This window comes from Mastigoproctus giganteus, chromosome 7, assembly GCF_048544385.1.
Source record: "Mastigoproctus giganteus isolate SK-2022 chromosome 7, ASM4854438v1, whole genome shotgun sequence".
NCBI lineage: Eukaryota > Metazoa > Arthropoda > Arachnida > Uropygi > Thelyphonidae > Mastigoproctus > Mastigoproctus giganteus.
In genome coordinates this window covers 113856731-113881235 of record NC_143581.1, presented here as the reverse complement: position 1 = coordinate 113881235, position 24505 = coordinate 113856731, and the positions used below count along the sequence as shown (strand labels likewise).

Below are 24505 nucleotides of genomic sequence, written 5' to 3'. Positions count from 1 at the left end.
TGCTGAAGTGGGATTTACTCAAAGAGGTAACTACCATCAAGGTTAAAGGGAAGGGTTTTTGCTTTCTTAAAGGCGACTACGGTGGTCTGAGAGATTATTTAAATTCTATACAGTGGGACCAACTGATGATGTTACCAACAGCAAATTCAAAATGGGAAGCATTCAAAGAATTAATCTTGGAAGCTACTAGGCTTTTCATACCAACAAAGAAATATTGTTCAAGATTTAGGCCTAAATGGATGTCAGATGAACTAATTAGACATGTGACAGAGAAGAAAAATGCATGGGATGCATATAAATTAACATGTGACAGATGTGATAGATATAAGCTGGTCTGTAACCAAGTTACTCAGAAGTTTAGGCAGGCGATGGCAGATTACGAGATATCTTTGGCAAACGATGCAAAGAAAAACAGCAAAGAAAGGAAGAATGAGAGTAGGTAACTCTTTACATAAGTAAAGAGTTCTTTACTTATGTAAACTCTAGAAGTAAGGGGATGAATCAGAATGGTCCACATGATAGCGATGGTTCAACTGTTGATGATCCTGCTCAGGTAGCTAACAAACTAAATGAATATTTTGCATTGACATTCACACATGAAGAGTTGTTCAGGCATAGGAATGCCAGAGGTGTATTCAACTGTGGCAATAATCTAGATAATCTTGTAATAACTGAGAGTAAAGTGGAGAAGAAATTGTTGAAGATAAACATAAGAAAGACACCTGGAGTGGATGGAATCTATCCAGTTATATTAAAGGAGGCGGCACACTTCTACTCCAGGGAAAATAATGCCGACCGGGCTAAGTGTAAAGTGCTTGCCTATGGCAACCCAAAGGTCGTGGGTTCGAATCCCGCCTCAGGTTTGGATCAGAGTAGTGAAAAACCTTGGGAGGTGCATTATGGCCACAGAAGCCAATGCGACAACTAACAAAAAAAAATAAAATAAAAAAAAAGGGAAATTAATGGAGGCACTGATTAAAAAAGCATTGCAGGATCATCTAGACAAGAAGACTTCAGTTATAGCTCGGACACAGCATGGGTTTTGTTAATGGGAAGTCTTGTCTGACTAATTTGATTGGATACTATGATGTAGTCACAAAGGAACTGGATGCAAAGAATAACTTTGATATCACATATATTTGGATCTTAGAAAGATCCAAATATATGTGATATCAAAGTGCCTTTGATACTGTTGCACATGGAAGACTGCTGCACAAATTGGAGCAGGGTGGCATTGGAGGCAAATTGCTGCTATGGATAAAGGGATGGTTGAGGGGGAGAAAACAGAGAGTGTTAATCAATGGACACTGCTCTTCGTGGTCTAATGTTATTAGTGGAGTCCCTCAGGGTTCAGTGTTGGGTCCATTGTTGTTTTCTGTATTTATAAATGATATTGATGATGTTATATCAAGCTTAATGTCCAAGTTTGCAGACGATACAAAGATTGGCAGGGTTGTTAATGACACTACACTGCTGCAACAGAATCTAGAAAAGTTGAGCAGGTGTGCTGAGAGGTGGCAAATGAAGTTTAACATTGACAAATGTAAAGTACTACACATGGGAATCAGTAATCAGTAATCCCAGAGAGGACCCTGGGGTAATTGTGCAGGCAGATATTAAGTTTTCTGAGCAGTGCAGACAGTCTGCAAGAGTAGCTCATGGTGTCTTGTCAATGATGTACAGGAATTTTTCTATCAGGGATAAGGAGGTGATTATTCCCTTGTATAAGGCAATGGTCAGGCCACACCTTGAGTACTGTATACAGGTCTGGAGGCCTCATTTTAAGAAGAATGCAGAGCTGTTGGAATGAGTACAGAGAAGGGCAACAAGATTAGTGAACAGAACAAAGGGTTGCTCTTACGAAGAAATGCTTAAGTTTTGCAAATTACAGTGTCTGGAGACTAGGCCCCTTTGAGGTGATCTGATTGAGGTATATAAAGTTTTGAATGGTTTGAGCATGCTTAATGCTGATGGGATTCTTCCTCTTGCTCAGAATAATCACCTGAGATGGCATAAATTCAAATTGAGGAAAGACGGTTGTAGGATAGATGTGCGGAAGTTTGCCTTTAGCCAGCGGGTGGTTGATTACTGGAACAAACTTCCATCTGTCATTGTAGAATTTGATAGCTTAAATAGATTCAATGCAGAACTTGACTAACATTTGGAGTGAGGGGATGGGTGAAATAAGGGTGGGGTGTTTTTTTTTTTTTTTTTGGCTGATGCTATCTTCCATCCTTTGTTGTGGAAGTTGATAGCATAAATAAATTTAAGGTTGAGCTGGACAGATATTTGTAATGAATGGAGGGGTGAAATGGGAGCTGTTTTTTATTTTTGGCTGATGCTGCATAGCTTGCTTTCTTGCATCATGTGCCCTTGCTGGTGTCTAATGCTATTCTTCAGAATTTGTCAAACCTTGCAGATCACTTGGAATAATGCTGTTATAGTCAACATACTATTGTAAAATAATTGCCAGAATGCCTCATCTGCATCAGGCAATGGTAAAATCAGTGAGCAATGAGAAATCAGTATAGTTGTTAATATTAATCAATTCAATATTTTTTTTCTGAAAATTTTTAAATGTGTAATAAAAATGAATTGTAAAATTCTTTGTAGTCTATGTTTTTTGCTGTGTTTCCAAACTTTTGGGCTTGAGTATATGTATGTGTATTATGTACAAACACGCACACAACTATTATGACTATTTCTCCTTTATGGGATTTTTTTCCCTTCGCACAACAGGTACTGGTACCAAGTGCATGGGGTGGTTATTTATGTCTGATTACTATTATTATATTTATTAGTTGAGGAACTCTCTTGCTATCGTACAGGTGTTGAGTATTGTGACTTTCAGGAATTCCATGTACATGTTCTCTTGGAGGCCTTTTGCTGCTTCGTTCTCATGGAGGCTCTTTGGCATCAAGCCGGCGGATGACATTGTGGTCTGGATGGTCAATACTTATTCCATATGAAATGTTTCTCTGACTTCCTGTCTCGTGTGTGTGTAATTCCTGGATATATATATATGTTTTTTTTTATCCCCTTGTAGGTTTTCTGGAAGTTGCTGATGTTGGGCACTACTATGTCAATCAGATAGTCAGTCCTTTCCTTCTTGTCAAAGAGAGTTATATCTGGTCTGTTGTGCATGGTTCAAGTATAGTTTGTGAGTATGGGTCTCTATAGCCTGATGTTCATACTTGTAACATGGTTCACTTTTATCAACTACTATTTTTGCACTAGCTTCTGATGGTTCTGATTAGCTTTGTCTGGGTTGATTGCCCTGCATCCCACAGTGATGTGCCAAATTGTTTCTGAAGCCAGGTGGCATTGTTGTCATGTCATTTGTCACTTTGGATTCTTGGTAATATATTTCCTGTAATTCCTGATATTGATTACCTTATCTTGGATGGTGAACACTAATCGTTTGGTCTTGGGAAAGAGCCTTCCATTCTTGATCCATGCATTAAATGCCATCTCATCTCTGCAGATAGGCATTTAATGCATGGCTCAAGAGGTTATTGTGTTGTCTGACATGGAGTGCCTTCATCCATCTTGTGTGTTTGTTCCTTGTCTAGGTGAGGGCATCTCCTTGTTAAGTTTGAGTGATTTGTGTCGTCTGTCTTTCTTATGGATTGGTATGTTGGTGCTGTTTTTTCCTGGAAGTATTACTGCAGGTTGTTAATAGTCCTCTCTTGTTCAGTGACATCAGTCAGTCCCCTCCACCCTTTCCGGGCTATGGTCGGTCTCTCGAATGGCAACTTCAGTTGGTGATGGCAGCTCTATATCATCATTATCCCGGTCAATCTCATAATCTCCAGCTCTTTGTTGGCTCAGCCTATGATCCCAAGGGAATACTTTAGTACTGAGACTCTGAGTGTTTAAGGCTATTTATTCCTGTTATTCTGCTTTGATTTCAACAGGCTTCTCAGTCAGGCAGGCATTCATCTCTTTCGATTCTAACTGGTTGCCTGCATCATCCCCAGATATTTGTAGGTCTCTCCCTCTGTCATGGTTTCAATCTCTTCACCTGGTATTCATCTGATAGTTTTGGCCAACTTAACGTCCTCATTACATCCTGATGTCAGTTCTGAAATCTTTGGTGATGTATTGTAGCTGGTGTAGTTGATTCTCAGTAGCATCATAAAGTTTGATATCATCCATGTACATTAGGTGAGAGAGAGTTTACAGGTTCTTCCTCCCTTATTTTAGGGTATATCCTTACTTGCTGTTATTGAGTGTGATAGACAGTGGGTTCAGTTCTAGTGGACTACATTGGACTCTGGAAGATTCCTCTTCTGATGTGTATCGGTTTTGTTGTGATGTTCTTAACCTTGATGGTGGTTCTTCATTTCACCATGGTTGCTTCTAGGAAGTGTGTCAGGTTCACTTTGTAGATCTTCACTGTCTTTGTCAGTCAGCTGTAGGGCATGGAATCAAAGGACTTGTAGGCTGTGTACTGGTTGTGCTTCTTGTAGACTTGCTGCATAACTGCAGCATGAAAGGTTATTTGCTCTTTGCATCCTTTGCTCATCTGCTTACATTACTTCTGTTCAGCCATGAAGTTCTGGCTCTTCAAGTGGTCTGATCTTCTTAGATATGCAGCTTGTGAGGATCTTTTACTTTGTTGGGAGACAGGTGGTCGATCTGTACTCTGCTGGGTTTATGGTGTGTTTTTCCTTAACCTTTAGGTAGGTTGTTCCTTGAGTCAGAGATTCTGGGATTGGGTCAAGGTGCATTATCATCTGGGTGAATTGCTCTGCTAAATACCTCTGTACAGCTGAACTCTTTTTACCAGTAGTTGTGGATGTTATATATTCCTGGGGTTTGCCAGATGTGGGACTTTCTGATTGACCGTTTTGTACTTCTTCCTCCCAAATTTTCCATTCTGTCATCTCTAGTACGTCCTTGTTTTTCTTCTGTTCTAGATGTATCCACAGTTGGCCATTGTGGCTAACTTTGCTGCCCTGCTGGTTACTCCAGAACTCCTCACATGCCTTACGCTCACAGGATCTGCTGTCTTATCTTCCTTTTCCTGTTTTCCAATGTTCCTGTAGAAATTTCTGTTTTTAATGAAATATCCAGCTGTCTGTTTCCTCTTGGCACTTTCCGTATACACAAAAAAAAAAAAAAAAAAAAAAAAAGTAGTAAAGTTTGAAAGGAAGCAGTGGGGAGATAGGAAGAGGGTGAGATAAAAGAGGTAGAGGGATAGGGGGCTGTAGCAGAGGTGCCCACCTGGTTGAAGGAGGGGTGTCCAGTACACTATGCCCTCCTGGACAAGGGTTTGCGAGTTAAAAGACGAACCACCATGCAAAAGGGAGGGGTTGGGGAAAGATAACAACCACCCCAAGTGGTAGGACTGAGAAAGGATTGTCTATGTTGAAGCACCTGTTTGGAGCTCTGTCTCACACTGGCCAGGGGTATACTCCTAGTGGCCAGTGTCTGCCTCCCACACCACGCCGGCTGAGAAAAGCTACAATGTGCTGTCGGCTTGTATGACCATGAGGCCATTGCTGGTCTACACGCCCATCAGTCTATTTGGTGAGGAGGCTGGAAAAGAGAAGCAATTATTATCACTCATTTACACTACATTCACTGAAGTTTTACAATTTTTTCTTATATTTTCTATTTTATGATTTTTTTTTATATACATTAGAATTCCATTGATCCAGACTTGACAGGACTGCACTCGGTCTGGATTAGTGAAAGTCCATATTTACTGGAAGAGATCTTTAACGTACCAGTTTTTATTTAAAGTTACTAAATAACAAAATTTTAACTAAATTGGTTTTTATTTTAAAGTAAAAATTATAAAACGTAAAAGAATATGATGAGTAAATAAAATAACTGTACAAAGCAATAAAGTTTTAATGTAGAACATTATATTACACAAAAATATTACAACACAAAACAAATAACTGTTTTTGAGAAGTTTTTACTTGAAATAATCCTCAATATTTTTTGTTTTAATTTTGAAACTTGTTTTTGGGCCACATGTACTCGCAGATGCTTCAAGGTTATATGGCGCCTCCGTAGCCAGGTGGGAAGGAGCAGCAGTGTGTAGCGCATGCTTCTTGATTAGACTGGGGTTCGAGCCCGTCACCACCAAATACAAGAGGATGCAGAAAGGTCAGGGAATGACCGCCGTATATTCCCGGAGCAATATGGCCTTAGTTGCTAATGCTCCTAAAAACCAAAATAACAAACAACATAACATCAGGGTTATATACAGTCAGTCCTCATATAACACATGTTTACACTACATGAATTCGATCATACAGATTTATAAAGAGAGGAACGATTTCGTATATAACATGATATCGTTCCGAATTCCGCTTATGCACGATTTTCCTTGTGTTTACAAGAAACAGCAGTCGAACATGGAATCGCTCCAACTGAACGCAACATGATAGGAATGAAGAGAAGATTCTGAAAATGTATTTATGTTTTTTTATATCAGTGAAGGGGAGACACATTTCACCATAATTATCGCATTGGTATTATCGCAAACGCAATTAGATCGAGTTTACTACCAGTTTATAACAGATTCCACTAGCAGGAATGCAGCTGGAAATTGTTTTTATTGTTTTATGGTAGTAACCCCCAGAAATGTGCTTTAGTAAAATGTGAGCTAGTGAGTGTTCATAGTGTGTCTCTACCTTTATGGTGTTGTTTATTCAGTTGTTACACGTGCGAGCTTTGTTTATGTGTATCAAGCGTGCTTCCTCATTTTGTAATTGTGTTTTATTCTCTAAAAAATGAGTAAAATACTTAAAAGGTATTAAAAGGAAGCGTCCTGGGGAAGACACTACAGATTCAGAGAGAAAAAGAAAAGCAATATCGATAAACAGAGGCGGACTGAGTCAAAAATTCTTACCGGGGAAAATTTGTAGCGGCCTCATACTATGGTTTATGGCCAAAATCACACTGGCCTCTGGCCCACCAGGGTTTCCCCGGTAAGGTTTATGGCCAGTCCGCCTCTGTTGATAAAGAAAAAATATGAAATTGTGAAACGCTTTGAGCGAAATGAATGTAATATTGCACGTGCTACATGCCTAAATGAGGCAACACAGAGAAAATAAAAACTTTCATAGCAGGAACAACTCAAAGTGTAATTAAAATCCATTAGATTAAGACACAAAGAATTGGAAGAGATGGGAATGGCTGTCATCTGTTTGGATAGAAAATCAAACAAAAAACAAGTTTGCTTACGATAGAAGCAAAAGCATTAGCAATATTTTATTACGTAATAGTCGTAATAAAATACTTATGTATTTTATTACGATAGTTTATTGTGTTTGGTAATGTTTTGGTTACAAATGTGTGTTCAATCTTGGGTGGTCGGCACCTAACCCTATTTTTCCCATAGGGCCTGTTGTTTATATTGCACGAGGGTTTCTAGGGACACAACTATCGTGCTATACGAGGACTGACTGATTTATTTATATGTATTTACTCTCTCTCTCTCTCTCTCTCTCTCTCTCTCTCTCTCTCTCTCTCTCTCTCTCTCTCTCTCTCTCTCTCTCTGTGTGGCAAGGTGGCTTCCTGGCTTAAGCTCATAATAAAGTGGTAAATAAACTGAGAGGCCAGACATGACAACAAAATTCAATGCTAGCCTGCCAGAATCCAGTTGACAAAAGATAACAAAGGTTCAAAGTTCGGGGTCAAGTTCAAAGTACATCCAAACCAAGCCTAGCACAATGAGCTGGGTTCAGTGCATAGCAGATCGCACTACAGTTTGTCTTTTGAAGACTGCGATTGAAAACTCCTGGAACACTTTAAATGTATCAATGTCCTCGTGAAGGACAGACACATTATCTTCATTTAAATTTGGAATGCTGGTCAAGAGAAGTCTACGTTCTGCTGTGTACTCTACACAAAAGAACATTACATTGTCCAGATTTCTTGAGTCCCACAGGAGCAGAAGAGGTCCAGCTCCAATCCTCTCTCAAATAATTTAGCTTGAAGTGATCCGTGACTTGTTAAAAAAAAAAAAAGGACCAAGACCGCTGCAACACATATTCCACTGCTCTAATATATCTTTTGGTAACGTCATGTTCACTAGTGTCCCATCTACACTGCCAAATTCCTATTAAGTGGTTCCAAATACGTGACTTCTCTTATTTGATATTATTAGCAAGATAATATCTAACATATTCCCTTCTTAGTTTATACAGCAAGCCATGGTAAGCAATATATGTCCAGTGGTAAAATACCTGCAAGGCATTATTCGATACTGTTATAGGTACAGAAGTTATTGTCAACTGCATTGTGCGCTGTAATGATACGAGTTTCGATGCAATCTTAACTATAATCACTTTAAAGAACATCCAGCGGTATAAGATACTATCAGTAGGAATATGTTGTAATAAAGGGATAAAATCTTTTTACTTAATCCTCACTCTTTTCTGGAAATCCAAGCAGTTGAAGATGTAAAATTTCTTTCCTTCTCATTCATTTTAGTAACATGTGGCAAAAATGACAATCTGTCATCAATTATCAATCCCAAGGATTGATAATTGATGACAGATTGTCATTTTTGATTCCCTACATTTCCCAAACATGACAGATTGTCATGTTTGGGAAATGTAAGGAACCTGGACCCCCATTCAAAAAGAACACAAGGTGACCTGCGATAATCAAAATGCTTTCTAAACACTACGAAACATGTTTTGCTGGGTGAAAATTTTAATTTATTCATTTTTGCGTGCAAAAAGAAGTCCTCCAATATAAGCTGCACTTTATTTTCCAAATCAGCCCTGGAATGTTCAGGCATTCCAATAACAAATCTGCATTAGCTATATTAACATATCCCTCATAATTCTTGATCAACCATTGATCCAACACAGCGTTCCACAGCAGAGAACCCAAAACCGATCCCTGTGGGCATCCTCTAGAAACTGATTTACTTCAAGGTCAGTGTGTTTAGTGTCAAACGGCACAGGGGTTTCCCCTTTCTCTGCTTACTTCAAAGTCAGAAGCTCACCAGCTGTTTGTCATTCTGTCGCTCAAAATAAATCTGTAGCTTCTCCAGCATTCTGGTTGCTTCAGTGTGACTCGCAGCAGTTGTTTCCTCACACACCTCATCATCGGAGTTGTTGTCTTCATTAGCTTGCAACGATGATGATGATCATCATGCTTGCACGATTTCGTCCTCAGTGCGGATCTGATGTCCTAGATCCTCAGTGAGGATTATCCATGTGGCAATGTCTTCATTTGTTACATCTGAACAACCCCCTAAACGTTGAAATAACTGAACAAAATCATTATCATCCTTGTCATCATCAGGATCCAAAGAAATATCCATTTCCTCCTCAGATCTTTCCATTGGAACATCAGGCCAAAGTTTTTTCCAGCATTTGATAAGGGTAGAAGAGTTAAGTTTTGAGGCAAGTGTGTTTTTTTGGGTAACATTCTGAAAATAATCCAGCCTCGTCAGCATTAAAAATTTGGCCTGTAACTAAACTTTCTTCACTAATAAACTTGAGAAACTGTATAACGAAACAGGCCTACGCGCTCTGGATTCATTGAGGAATTTATTATAGTTACACACAGAGCGTACAAATAAAGAAGAAATATATGAGCTTTCGGCTATATGGTAGCCTTCATCAGAATTAAAAATACATGAATGGCAGTTGGAATGAAGATGTGCACTGCCAGGTGCGTGAGACGCGAGGTTTAATTGTTTGTTGACGTCTGTGGCTGTGACGCATGATGACGTGGCCAGCGTTTGTCCAATGATAGAACTACTGACTCTGTGATCGGGTTGACTTGGCAACCACTGTTCCTGTTCAAGGATTTATCCGAAGATTTTATATTTAACGATTCCAACCAGGTACGCTTTAGGTAATGGTGGGATCTGTCTACCACCACGACATTGCGGTGTGGGTCGATGTCGTGGTGGGTTGTCCAGACATGTTCGGCGATAGCTGAGTGTTCTATATCCGCTAAACGGATCGCTCTTTTGTGCTCCGAGAGACGTTTCTCGAGTCGACGTCCAGTCTCTCCAAAGTAGCAGCTAGTGCAGTCACGGCAAGAGATGCGGTAGACCAAACCGCTCTGCAGAAGGGTGGGGACAGGTGTTTTCACGTTGGAAATGAAAGAATGCAGTTTCTTGCCTGGGAGTTGGATGCACTTTATTCCGTGCGTTCTCAGGATTCTACCGATCTGTTGTGACAGGTTGGGGTAGTATGGGATGAATGCCCTCGTGGATGGCTCGTCACTGTTGGTGTTGTAGCTGGTCGTCACGATGTCACGTGTCTGTAGATCACACCTGTCGAGGACGTCAATGGGGTAGCCACACCTCGTAAGGTCTACTTTGACCCTAGTGACCTCTTTGCGTCTTTCATCAGCGGAGCTGGAGTGTGTCCAGGCGCGAGTAAGCAAGGTTCGGGCAGTGGAGAGGAGGTGGCCTCGCGCGTGTGCTGACCGGAAGTTGGTAAACTGGCCAGCACACATGGGCTTACGATAAACTGTAGTCCTCAGGTATGTGCCTTCACGTCGGACAAGTGTATCTAGGTATGGTAAAGAGTTGTTCGACTCCAGCTCAATCGTGAATTTTATGAAGGGCGATAGTGAGTTGAGGTATGATAGAAGTCGCTGACCTGAGTCTCTAGGGATGACCACGAACACATCGTCAACATAGCGACACCAAAAGGCGATGTGATCTGGTGCGTGTGCAAACGCACGTCCCTCTAACTCCTCCATCACGATGTTTGCTGTGACTGAGCTGACAGGGGAACCCATGGCCGTGCCATGTATCTGCTGGTAGACTGAGTCATTAAATATGATCGCACCCCCTGTTAAGCACAGTCTGAGGGCGGCGGAAATGTCATCGGGTGTGAGACCAGTTCTTTCGTTGAGGGTCCTATCATTGTCCAAGAGTTGTTTTGCACAAGAAATGGCAAGTTCCACAGGGATGGAAGTAAAGAGCGATATGACGTCGAACGATGCCATAACTTGATCCTGCGAGATGGATACAGTGCGAATCCTCTTTATGAATTCAACACTGTTGGAGACGGTGTGGGTGGTCTTGCCAACTAGAGGAGAAAGAAGTCTCGAGACAAATTTAGACAGCTCGTAAGTCGGTGATCCACAGCAGGATACAATTGGTCTCAGTGGTGTGTCTTCTTTGTGCACTTTCGGTAGGCCGTAAAACCGTGGGATCTGACATCCGGAAGCACGGATGTCAGTTTTGTAATTTGATTAATGAATCCCGTCAATTTCGCAGCCAACGTAATACCCCTCTCACTAATTCCACGGACTTCGTATTGAACCTAAGCAGCAAACAGTTATCTGCGGACCAAATAAACTTATTGACTCTTGGCATGACATTTGCCGTTCTTCCTAAGCACCCGCCGATCACCGACATCGCCTTAGGTGTGGAAGCCAGCTTATCACGCCTCCCAGAAGATGTAGCCAACACAATCCGCTTGAAGACTGCAGCAGTTCTACACCGTGCTCGCCCCGTCTCTTCTAACCTCAACCGTACACAGTTTTCTGCCCTCAAGGCATTGAAACAGGATTCGTCCATCGTCATTCTACCGGCAGACAAAGGCCGCCGTACGGTTGTAATGGATCACACTGATTACATGGCGAAAGCGCTACTACTTTTACGAGATACTACCGTATACAAACCCCTGACCATCAACCCCAACAGAGTTTTAGAACGATGGGAATCAGAGGTGAATATCCTCATCAACAGTTGGCTGAAACAAGGGAAGATCACACAGTCAACCCGTAATCACCTCCGTGCTTCCGGATGTCAGATCCCACGGTTTTACGGCCTACCGAAAGTGCACAAAGAAGACACACCACTGAGACCAATTGTATCCTGCTGTGGATCACCGACTTACGAGCTGTCTAAATTTGTCTCGAGACTTCTTTCTCCTCTAGTTGGCAAGACCACCCACACCGTCTCCAACAGTGTTGAATTCATAAAGAGGATTCGCACTGTATCCATCTCGCAGGATCAAGTTATGGCATCGTTCGACGTCATATCGCTCTTTACTTCCATCCCTGTGGAACTTGCCATTTCTTGTGCAAAACAACTCTTGGACAATGATAGGACCCTCAACGAAAGAACTGGTCTCACACCCGATGACATTTCCGCCGCCCTCAGACTGTGCTTAACAGGGGGTGCGATCATATTTAATGACTCAGTCTACCAGCAGATACATGGCACGGCCATGGGTTCCCCTGTCAGCTCAGTCACAGCAAACATCGTGATGGAGGAGTTAGAGGGACGTGCGTTTGCACACGCACCAGATCACATCGCCTTTTGGTGTCGCTATGTTGACGATGTGTTCGTGGTCATCCCTAGAGACTCAGGTCAGCGACTTCTATCATACCTCAACTCACTATCGCCCTTCATAAAATTCACGATTGAGCTGGAGTCGAACAACTCTTTACCATACCTAGATACACTTGTCCGACGTGAAGGCACATACCTGAGGACTACAGTTTATCATAAGCCCATGTGTGCTGGCCAGTTTACCAACTTCCGGTCAGCACACGCGCGAGGCCACCTCCTCTCCACTGCCCGAACCTTGCTTACTCGCGCCTGGACACACTCCAGCTCCGCTGATGAAAGACGCAAAGAGGTCACTAGGGTCAAAGTAGACCTTACGAGGTGTGGCTACCCCATTGACGTCCTCGACAGGTGTGATCTACAGACACGTGACATCGTGACGACCAGCTACAACACCAACAGTGACGAGCCATCCACGAGGGCATTCATCCCATACTACCCCAACCTGTCACAACAGATCGGTAGAATCCTGAGAACGCACGGAATAAAGTGCATCCAACTCCCAGGCAAGAAACTGCGTTCTTTCATTTCCAACGTGAAAACACCTGTCCCCACCCTTCTGCAGAGCGGTTTGGTCTACCGCATCTCTTGCCGTGACTGCACTAGCTGCTACTTTGGAGAGACTGGACGTCGACTCGAGAAACGTCTCTCGGAGCACAAAAGAGCGATCCGTTTAGCGGATATAGAACACTCAGCTATCGCCGAACATGTCTGGACAACCCACCACGACATCGACCCACACCGCGATGTCGTGGTGGTAGACAGATCCCACCATTACCTAAAGCGTACCTGGTTGGAATCGTTAAATATAAAATCTTCGGATAAATCCTTGAACAGGAACAGTGGTTGCCAAGTCAACCCGATCACAGAGTCAGTAGTTCTATCATTGGACAAACGCTGGCCACGTCATCATGCGTCACAGCCACAGACGTCAACAAACAATTAAACCTCGCGTCTCACGCACCTGGCAGTGCACATCTTCATTCCAACTGCCATTCATGTATTTTTAATTCTGATGAAGGCTACCATATAGCCGAAAGCTCATATATTTCTTCTTTATTTGTACGCTCTGTGTGTAACTATAATAAATTTCTCTTGAGAAACTGTACTTTGAATTCTTTGCTTGCAACACAATCACCAGAAAGACTTTCACCTGTAATTCTGTGATGTCGGATTCCATGATAACCACCCCAAAATCGCAGTAAAAGACGGGTCACATCCTAACTTTTCATTACGGCTAAGAGCCCTTAATTGAAAGATTGGGCCTGAAAGAGGAATCCCTTGCTGCTGTTCTTAACAAAACCAAATGTATAAAGCCTCTTTCAATTTTCATTTTTTGCCTGCTTAATGCTAGCTCTATTTCCTAATCTGTGTTTGGCCACCATTTTTGCACAAAAGTTTTCGATTGCTTTTTTTTTTTTTTTTTTTTATCAGAAACAGTATGTTTTGCCACCCCTATATCAAGAGCAATCTTTTCTAAACTTTCCCCCATATCAATGTGAAAAAAGTGCGTTCAGTTTTTGTTCCATCGACACGGTAACGCTCTTTCTTTTTGTTGCCATCTTCTGTTAATCCAAAACCACAAAAAATAAATAAATGAATAAAAACAAGTAAAAACACTAAAAACAAAGCAATACACCAGGTAAAGAAGTGATGTAAAGTGTATGTGTGGACAATGCTAGCAGCAGCTGTCAACTGAATACAATAACTGAGCGACTGATTTGTGATTCATTGCCCTGCCCATCACTGATCACGTGCTATGGCACACCATCACATTCACTTTTATCCAGTGCAGCTGGCAGTTGTTATTGAAGAAATGTAACAAGAAGGAAAATAAAGTAGGCAAAACTTTATTTTTATCTCTATTTTCCTTCTTGTTACATTTCTTCAATAACAATACCATTACTGACTTAAACACATGAGGCATTTGTCCAGGGACTGACCGTGGAATGGGTTTTGCAACCCCGGACAGCCCGGGCATAATTGTATTTCCCACTCTTCCAATTGCTTTCTACTGTCCTTAATTACTACAAAATCTGGTGAGTATGGGCTTGGCACACCCAGGGTCCTGAGCTGAATATCATCATTCTTCTCTTTCTTGGTGATTCCCTTCTACGTTTGACTTTGTCTCTCTCTCTCTCAGGGTAACTCAGGGAATTTTTTTTTTTGGCTGGTGCAGCATAACCCTCAGGCTTCCTTGCACCATGTAGCTAATAATAACTTATTTCTCGTGCACGATTAGGCTGGCCGAAAGCAATTTCAAGATGCTATTCGTCTATCGCTACTTTTTTCTTCTTAAACAAAGTTTAGTATCTTCTCCACGCTACTTTATTAGTTTTGTTTCTCCCTGTGCTGGCACTTTGCCTCATTTGTTTAATAGCTTACTTCCTCGCACACAGGTACAATTCACTTTGTCAAAGTGAACCGTACCCTTTTCTTTTACAGGATTCTATCGGCATTATTTTAGCTTTTTAACTTTACTTTATTTATTTTTATTTTTTATATATTTCTTAATTTTAATCCTTCCTTTTGGTCTCTGTTGAGCCGGCTGTGATGTATACATACACACTTTTTAACATGTACATCATAACAGAAACAGGGACACTGCTTATTGAGGTGGCTCCTATGATTTTGCTGCCGACTCTTTGATGAAGGAGTTAAAGTCCTAGGACCCATGACTTTAGATACTATCATTTATTTTTATGCTAAACCTTAATTTCATTTTATTTCAGGTACTCTGCTTTTACCATGCCTGTGTTCTCAATTTTTCCATGGTAATTGAACCTGACAGTTTAGCTCCTCTGCCTAATACACTGATAATAATATATTTGTCTCTATTTATATACACACACACAATTTTTACCCCCCCTGTCACTGGCACCTTCTTAGCCAGGTGGGCAGGAGTGGCAGTGCGTAGCACATGCTTCTTGATTAGACCGAGGTTCGAGCCTGTGACCACCACATGTCCTCGGAGCAATATGGCCTTAGTTGCTAATGCTCCTAAAAACCAAATAGCAACAACATAACATCCCCCCCATCATCTCTCTCTCTCTCTCTCATGCCAGTGGGATATGCAATGGGTGTGTTTATGTAATAGCAAAATTAAGGGCTGCTGAACCTAAGAAATGCCATATTTGTAGTGGTATAAAAGATTTAAAATGGACTGCACAACTGAGGAAATCAAAATGAAGATGTGCAATCTGCCGCAAGCAAAATAGTGATTCGTCAGATACAGCTGACATATTGGCTGCTCCCTTGGCGCACATGCCTCCCTCTGGAATGCTGAATGAAGTTAATGATATCGCACATATAACAAATCCACTCTTGGTGAACCAGCTATAAACAGCAAGCTTTTGCCTGGGGTTACTGATAATTGTACTCAAACGGAATCGCAGACTTCAGTCAGCTGCGCTTTTTGCAGGTGTAACACCGAGAAACTTGAAATCATTGAAGGCCTTCTAAGAAAACTGCATTCAGAAAATAGCTCGCTAGCAGAATGTCTAAGCCAGCTTGAAGATTATCAACCAAAGTCCTTGAGCCTACTGCAAGGTCTCTTGCCCGTGAACACTAGACTCCCCTGTCCCATCCCACATGAATGCCCATCTCCCTCACCTGGTGCCTCCGTAGCCAGGTAGGCAGGAGCGGCAGTGCGTAGCACACACTTCTTGATTAGACCAGGGTTCATGCCTGTGACCACCAAATACGGAAGATGCGGAAAGGTCAGGGAATGATCACCGCATATCCCCAGAGCAATATGGCCTTAGTTGCTAATGCTCCTAAAAACCAAATATCTCCCTCACCTGAGTTATCGCTACTGCCTGAAATGGAAATAGTTGCACTCTCTAAAGACAGCGCCTGTAGAGTCAAGATTGCAGACACGAATGGAGCACAGCGATGACAGATGCCCAGAGCTGCACCAATGCAAACATCCCCCACACCAACGGCATTCCAGAAACTGCAAGACCACCATGATTGACACATGAGTAGTTAATACTAGCCTCAGAATACAAAATCACCAAGTGGCCAGCAATACTCACGCAATGGATCCGTTGACAAAAGTTAGCAAATAAAGGCATTATTGCAGGAACTAGGCATACCCGGTAAGCAAAATCAATTACCAACTATACCTCAATGCCGAATACTGGCCCAGAGGCCGGCTGGTGATGCCATACAATGGAAGACTAAAGGCTAAGAACTCACTAAGCCCAAACCCCATTCCACAACAATGCATAACTTCGCCAGCACAACTACCTATCCTCTCTAGCTGAGCCTCCCAGATTATATCAATATCTCGGAGCGGGTGCAATTCGTGGATGTCTAACATGGATATGACGAGCAAATATAAGACTAGTCGCATTCCAATCAGAATATCCAGCAATGGGGCACATCGAACGCAATATTAGTCCCCGAATGAGATTTCAGTAATCTCAGCATATTACAACCCTCGGTGGAAGTAAATATCCTATGTTTTCTACAAAACGTCAGCAGTGTCATAAAACAAACTAGATGGCCTACTTCATTTACTTTCCTGTGCAGAGTACAACTTCATCTTTCTGATTGTAACCTGGCTCAGAGATGAATGTAAATTGCTACCTTCACCTCAGATCTTGGCTATCTGCGCTTCACCTCTGATCTTGGCTATGTAATAGAATTGGGAGACAAGGTGGCGGTGTAGCAATCTGTCAAAGGAGTTCACTCCCCCTAATTAAGGCATCCACTTATCCAGGAGGTGACATAGAAACAGTTCTTGGAATCTACTGAATTGCTGGTTTATTGATCTCTGTGTGTGGTGTGCCGTTTATGTCCCTCCACCAGTTTCTGAGGATTGTGTCCTTAATCTGACAGCTTGGCTGTCATCCACGAACAACCATCAGCAAAAGCTCATCGTCCTCAGAGACTTTAACTTTCCACTGCCAGCCACAAAGAAGACAAAGACGCTCCTAGATACGCTGTCATTGAACATGTCAGAAATGGTCATTGGTCTTATTCATGTTCCTCCCTCACATGGCGATGCCACCCCGCAGTGCATCTTCTCAAACTGTTCGGTAAAGGAAACCCTGACCGTAACTGAGAACTTCCTTCTGTCCAATCACTGCAGGCACCTAGGGATGCATGTACACAAGTACATACTACAAACACTGTCACAATCCAAAATACATTAACATTGGAAAAGTTACTACCCTTTTCCAACTTTACCTGGAACGTACTGGCTGAGCTCAACATCAGTGAGGCTGCCTGATGGCTTTTGAGATGGGTGGAATTCATTGCAAGTCTGCAATGTTCAAAACATGCATCCTTAATCCCCACTCAAAGCCAGGGTGGAATGACCTCCTGACTAAGGTCTTAAGGAAAAAACAGGCAGCCCATGCCTCCTACAAGAAGTCACCTTCACAAGACTCATATGCCAAATTTTCAAAAGCAAAGATGGATTTCCAGAAGAGTGAACAATCAGCTATTGACAATTTCATGAATGGCTGGCTATCCAGGGGAAAACGTGTGTGGTCCACAAGTAATACTTGCACCACCCTCTGTCTTTAGATGTCCAGGAATGGTGTGAGCATGTGCTGCGTTTTAATTGAAAACACTGTGTGTCCAAAGGTTATCCTTAGAACGAAGCGCTTAACGTTTCTTCACCTACTAGTAATACAGAAATTTCCGAAGAACAACTAATAAAAATAATAAATTCACTACCTGACAAGTCCACCACAGGAATTGATGCAATACCTCTTTTTAGTCTAAAAATTGCTTCTTATTTCATCAGCAAAGAGCTCGATCAACTCTACAACAAAGTACTCAGATATGCATAGGTGCCTTCAAGCTGGTTGACATACAGAGTCGTGGCAGTTCCAAAGAAGCCTAATGCGTAGATACCGGCTGACTTCACACACCTATGAATGACTGGAACATGGTCATAGCCGTAAACATTTATGTAGTCCCAGTACCAACATACTCCTTCGGGATCATAGATTGGAACAACAACTGGCTGGACAAGATTATGAGATCGACCAAGATAACAATTACAAAGAGCTGCCAACACCACCGGAAGGTGGTCATCGAGAGCCAACCATACCTGGAAAGGACAGAGCAAACTGGATGACCTCATTGAACAAGAAAATGTGATTAAAAGGCTGTCCAATTACTTCCAGTACCAATCTACCAAGTCCTAAGACATCTGTCTTAGGACTTGGTAGATTGGTACTAGAAGTATTGCAATCGGTACAAGGAAACACCACGCACACATACAGAAGAAACAAAGACAGAAAGATAGGCAAAAGCAGTCCATGGTAGACAGCACAATGACCTAAATCAAGACTACATAGATAAGATCGCTTCCAACACATGGCTCACGAATGGGGAAACTCTTCCTGAGTCCAAAGGATTCGTGCCACCATTCAAGACTGGATAACCAAAACCAGAAACTACAGTGAATACACCACCAGGAATACCAGAGTGACAGGTGACTTGTCAGTGTTGTCACTTGGCCCCAGAAACAAACTAGCACATCACTGCAGAGTTCAGGATGATCACATCGATGGAATACACTCAGACACGATCAGGTGACCAGAATAATACATCCGAAACTATCACAAAAATACCAGTTGATCAAAGAAAGTATTACAAGCATGAACCTAAGCCATTATAGTGATCCTCCACTCACTGTGCAATAATAATGGACAAGACGATCCCACGCGAGACCAGACATGACCCTCATTACATGAAAAATATCAGGAGGTACACAGACCTAAGACAGCAAGTCAAAGAAATGTGGTATTCAGAATGAGTAATGACCATCCTGATCACCATGTCAACCATTGGCATGTTGCCAAAGAGCCTCCATAAGAACCAAGCAGCAATAGGCCTCCCAGAGAACACTTACAAGGAACTCCAGAAAGCCAGGATGCTGAATACCTCTAGGATAGTAAGAGAGTAACAATAGTAATATCCAACAATAGTAACAATAATAATAGTAACCAGACACAACGAACTACCCCAAGCACTTGGTACCAGTACCTTTCACGAGTGGGAAAAAATCCTATAAAAGAGGAAGTTTTAAAATAATTATAATTAAAAGGGACGCAATTTGCCAGGTGGTTACGACACTGACCAGAAATATCATGGACCCCAGTTCGAATAATGATGTGGGGAGAACTCATTTGAGGTAAAGGGGGGAATCATGAAAGTTGCTCTCCTTCAGCCTTGCCTCCTCCTAGGTCGAAGTGAGGGCTAAGGCAAAGTGTCAACCCAGCTGATGCCACTCCCTATAACTACTAATGGATACAAAAATTCAGAGACAGTCTCTCAAGGAAGGCAGTGCATCAGGCCCGGGTGCCAAACGTTCCGTGACCAAGCGATTTCTGTGCATTCCAAAAAGCATTATATCCAAAGAGCCTTTGAATGGATTATATTTCGTTCCAACTACCATTCTCTTTATTTATCAATTACTGTAGCACTTTCCCACTACAAGAAGTAGGCAAAGGCCACCTTTCTGTTTATGTGTATTCATAGTATGCAAGCATACTATGAAGTAACAAACCTAAAAAGAAAGAATCCTGGTGGCGCTTAGTGGGGACCTTTGGAAATACTGACCATTAGGGAGTCGTGTACAGAATAGTCGCCAAGCTGCCAAGGTGGGGGGTTGGAAACAACTGTAAGAATAGATGGAACCCCAACCTTGTGTTGTGCAGATTCTGTAAATAATATACTTGAAGTATTCTTCAAACTGAGACTAGGGAATATTCCCCAACTTAGATTGAAATAATGAATAACAATAATAACTAATGCAAATGTCCATATAGAAGAACCCCCTTTTACAGCACTACTCAAAACTAAAAATAAAAAGTGCTCTGGGCACAACCTCCTAGAAGCAGAGATCATCAAAAGGTTCGCACAGATTACACTAGACAAACTGACCAAACTGTATAAGTTGTCTAACAAAATCAGAATTCCCTAAAACATGAAAAGTTGCAAAACTCAGATTAATATTGAAAAACCCCAAGAAACGACCCACTGGGCCAAAATCATATAGGCCAATGGCTCTCCTTCTAGTGCTATGCAAAATTTATGAAATATTAATTTACAATAGGTTAACCATATACTACAACGAGGCAGGCAACCAATCAGATAGACAGTTCGGCTTCAAGCAGGGTAACTCTGTGGAGGATGCCATGCACCACCTTCTAACAGCAGTTCGCACAACTGCACCCGCTTAATGTCTTAATGCCCGAAGAGTCGCTGCTGATAAAGAGATCAAGAGTATTGCTTCTCCAACATGCTGCTCTAGAAAATAGTCATTGGATAAATTCACACAAGTTTCCAGTCAATATCAGTTAAAATCCCCCATTATAAGACATTTTGATTTACTGGCCCACTTCATTTCTTTTGTAATTTGTATAGTTGTTTGTTATACTTATCACCATAATTACTCCTATAACCCACTCGTACTCTTTTTTTTTTGTGTGTTCCCAGTGCTTATGTCACATCAAACTGGCTGTCTGTGTTGACTGGATGCACTGCTGTACATTTTATGTGCTTCTTAACTAAGATTATGATCCTTCCCCTCCTGTCCTGTATGTGTTTTTTGTACATATTGTACTGCCCATATTCATATTCTGCATCTTTTATGTCTGAGTTACACCACATCTCTGATATCCCCATAGTGTCTGCATATCATGACTTAATCATTAAGTTCATTAAATTTATTTACTATGCTCCTAGCATTTGTGTATGTGCATGCTTTTTTATATTTATAAAATGTGGGACCATCTGCTGATCCTGGCATTGATAGAGATATACTTATATTTTTCTGCACAGGAATCTAAATTAATTTCTGGAGTTGCTTTCAAGAAAACCTTTTCTTATGCTGGATTTGAAATGCAACCTAAGAAATATCTTAACCCAAAGATAGCACTGTTAAATGTTGAGCTTGAGTTGAAAGCCGAGAAAGAAAATGCAGAAGTTCAAGTTGAAAGTGTGAGGGTAAGTTTGAAATGCAGTTTTGTTAATATATTGTAAAGTGTGTACATGGGAATTATCGGTATTATTGGAACTTATCTGTCGGCAATGTTCATGCTAACATCTTGCTGTCTGACTTTATAATTAGTAGGTAACATTGAAAGTTTGAAATAGTAAAATAGATGCACAGAGAGTAAATAAATTTTCAAAAATCTTTTCAGTGATTAATCTCTTCTATTTTAGATTATAAATACATCAATTGGAAGGAGCCGCACAGTTGAAGAAAATTACAGAATCTGTAGTTTTGAGTAACAAATTTTTTGATATCATATGAGTAGGGCAATTTCATATACAAAAGAAATATCAATATAAATGTGGTTGTTGTTGAAATTTCTATCAATCTGTTAGGATTTCTATGCAAGGAATTATCCAGAACAAAAAAAAAATTCTTATAGCATTGTTAGAAACTTCTGTAATATCAGACCAAATATTTGAATATTGTAATTTCTGCATGTCAAAGTATTGAAATGTGCCAACATAGAAATTTTTTCTGAAACATCAAAAGCTTTGTTATCCAGCATCCATAGAGAATGGGTGGTAGCAAATGTCCGATAATCAAATATGCGATTCATCTGAGAGCTACACACCACACTGTTCACCAAAAGTATGTCTGCATCCTTCTTTTTAAGAAAGTACAGTTCATTCCTTTGAAGCACTAAAAATTCTTTAAAAAAAAAAAAAAAAAGCCAAAAATTTCAGGTTGAATTAAAGACAGTATAAAATCCTAAACTTGAATTCAAGGCACATGCTTAAGGTTAGAGAGACATGAACGCCAATATTTTACAATTTATTATGTAAGTATGAGTGGTGATCATTTAATTCGTGAACTTGTGCAAGATTTATGTTTACCACTGGAACTTTCCTTCTTAACTGCTGCTACAGGTGCTCTCCCTTATCCCTACTGAGCAGACTGTGTGCACATCCAGTACTTGTCAAGCTAGTGTTGTGTGAGGAGAGGTTTTTTTAGCTGCATGTCGCTGACAATCATTTTGAAGCAAGTATCATGTTGGACATACAGATTGAACAGCGATATGTGATTCGCTATTTTGTTCAGAGGAAACACATCGGAAACAGTTAAAAATTTATTAGTTTAAATTTTGTGGGGCTGCTTGGCTTGGTTGAACAGGACATCAGGAGTTTGTAGGGCATGTCCCAAAATCCACTGTGATTTAAATGCATCAGAAACAGTTAAAGACATGAATGAAGCATATAGTAATAAGTGTCTTGGTAGGACAGCCATATTTAAATGGCACAGGCGATTCAGTGAGTCTGTTGTAAATGACCCAAGACCTGGGTCATCTATCACAAAGATCTTCCTCTTCAATAACTCCTGAGCAAATCGCAAAAACCCAGAGAATCTTGGAATAAAGACATGCAAATTACACTTCGTGAATTAACTGTTAGAATGTCCATTTCATACAGTAGTGCTCACAATATTGTGAAAGGTCACCTGAAAATGTCACAAATCTATGGCCGCTGAATTTCACACAATTTGACTCCAGAACAAAAATAGCAAAGAAATTGTGCAAAGAAATGATTGATTGTTTTGAAACACAGGATCAAATAGTGACTTGGATTTTTCGCTATGATCCAGAGAAAAAACAAGTCGAGTCAGTTGAAGCATTCTGATCGCCAAGACCTCAGAAATTGTGAGCTTCTCGTTTGGCTGACAAACTAATGGTTCTGGTGTTTTTTGATATAAAAGGCATTCTTGTTACACATTTTGTGCCTCGTGGAACAACTGTGAATAAGGAAGCATACTCTGATGTTCTCAGAGTCAAACTTTGCTGTCATTTGTGAGAAACTTTCCAGTGTGAAGTGTTTTTCCATCAAGACAATGTCAAGCCCCATATGGTTAATATTGTGCAACCAGTGATCACTGCCATAGGTGCTGAGGCTCTGCCACATCCCTCTTATTCACTGGACTTAGCCCTGTGTGATTTTTTCTTGTTTCCATGTCTGAAGGAAAGCTCTGAGGCAAACATTTCGAATCCGACAACAATGCTCACAGGGGCACTTTGCAGTCTTTCGAAAAATGCTTTGCAAGAAGTATTTAACGTGTGGGTATGGCGGTGGCGAAAGTGTGTAAAGTTCATGGGAGAGTATTTTGAGAAGGAGAAATCCACAGAAGATTCTGATGATGACAATTAAGATCTTGCACCAGTCCATGAATTAAATGATCACTCCTCATATTTTTACTCAAATATACAGTATTTCTCACATCTTAAATGCAAAGACTTTGATCATGTTCATCAGACAGAACTAATTTTACAGAATTCATCGGAAGTTGTGTTTTTGGGTTTATATTTCTAGTTCTTGAAATTGTTAGTATGTTTTTAGGTTTACTTTTTGAATTCTTGAAAAATAAATTTTGAGATTGCCTATAGCAGATGCTCTTCTATATTGAGGCATTGTTTACAGCATGTAACAAGGAATGGCTCAGTTACATAATCAAACCCCTCCCCCAATATGCACATATAGTATCAGTGAGAGAGAGAGAGTGCATATAATGATCTGTCTGTGCATATAATTTTTGGTTTTGCAATCTACATACGGGAGTACTATATATACTTATTATTTTGTTGCATTATGATAAAATATCTCTGTAAATTTTTGAAAGAATGAGTAGAAATAATTGAATTGAAGAGCAGGCAGTAGTTCGTCATACGTATTTCACTGTAATGCACCGCTGTGGAAGATACGTGGTGTGTGAGTGAGTGATATCTTTTGTTGTGAAATAACAGAAATAAAATGCCTTGGTGCAATCTACATAGAGGTTTACAAATGAAAATTAAAATCTCCAGCAGCTTGTCGAGGTTATTGAGAAGAAGAGTGGGTTTCAATACAAATGCTAATCCGGGCACTACTGTAAACAAGATTGATCATTTTATGATCCATTTCATTCTTCTGTGTTTGGAAGAACAAAGTGGGTTATAAATGGGTTACCGTGTTCTCCCAGTTTGGAATCTGAGTTGATTCACAATATGGAAAATCATATCATGGCTTTGTAGAAAAAAAACAGTTCCTACATCTATTGATCCTTACTGGGGATTGTTATTGTTATTTTTTTTAGGAGCATTAGCAACTAAGGCCATATTGCTCCGGGATATGGGGTGGTCATTCCCTGACCTTTCCGCATCCTCCGTATTTGGTGGTGATGGGCTCGAACCCCGGTCTGATCAAGAAGCG

General features: G+C 40.9%; 1 protein-coding gene across 1 annotated transcript in view; it reads left to right on the top strand.

Annotated features, from left to right (window-relative positions):
- CCT7 (chaperonin containing TCP1 subunit 7) overlaps nt 1-24505 on the top strand; it is a 298828-nt gene that overhangs the window by 131632 nt on the left and 142691 nt on the right. Inside the window, exon 7 of the mRNA XM_090377862.1 lies at nt 21116-21280. Coding sequence (XP_090233988.1) covers nt 21116-21280 — 165 coding nt within the window. The remainder of the gene's footprint in view (nt 1-21115; nt 21281-24505) is intronic.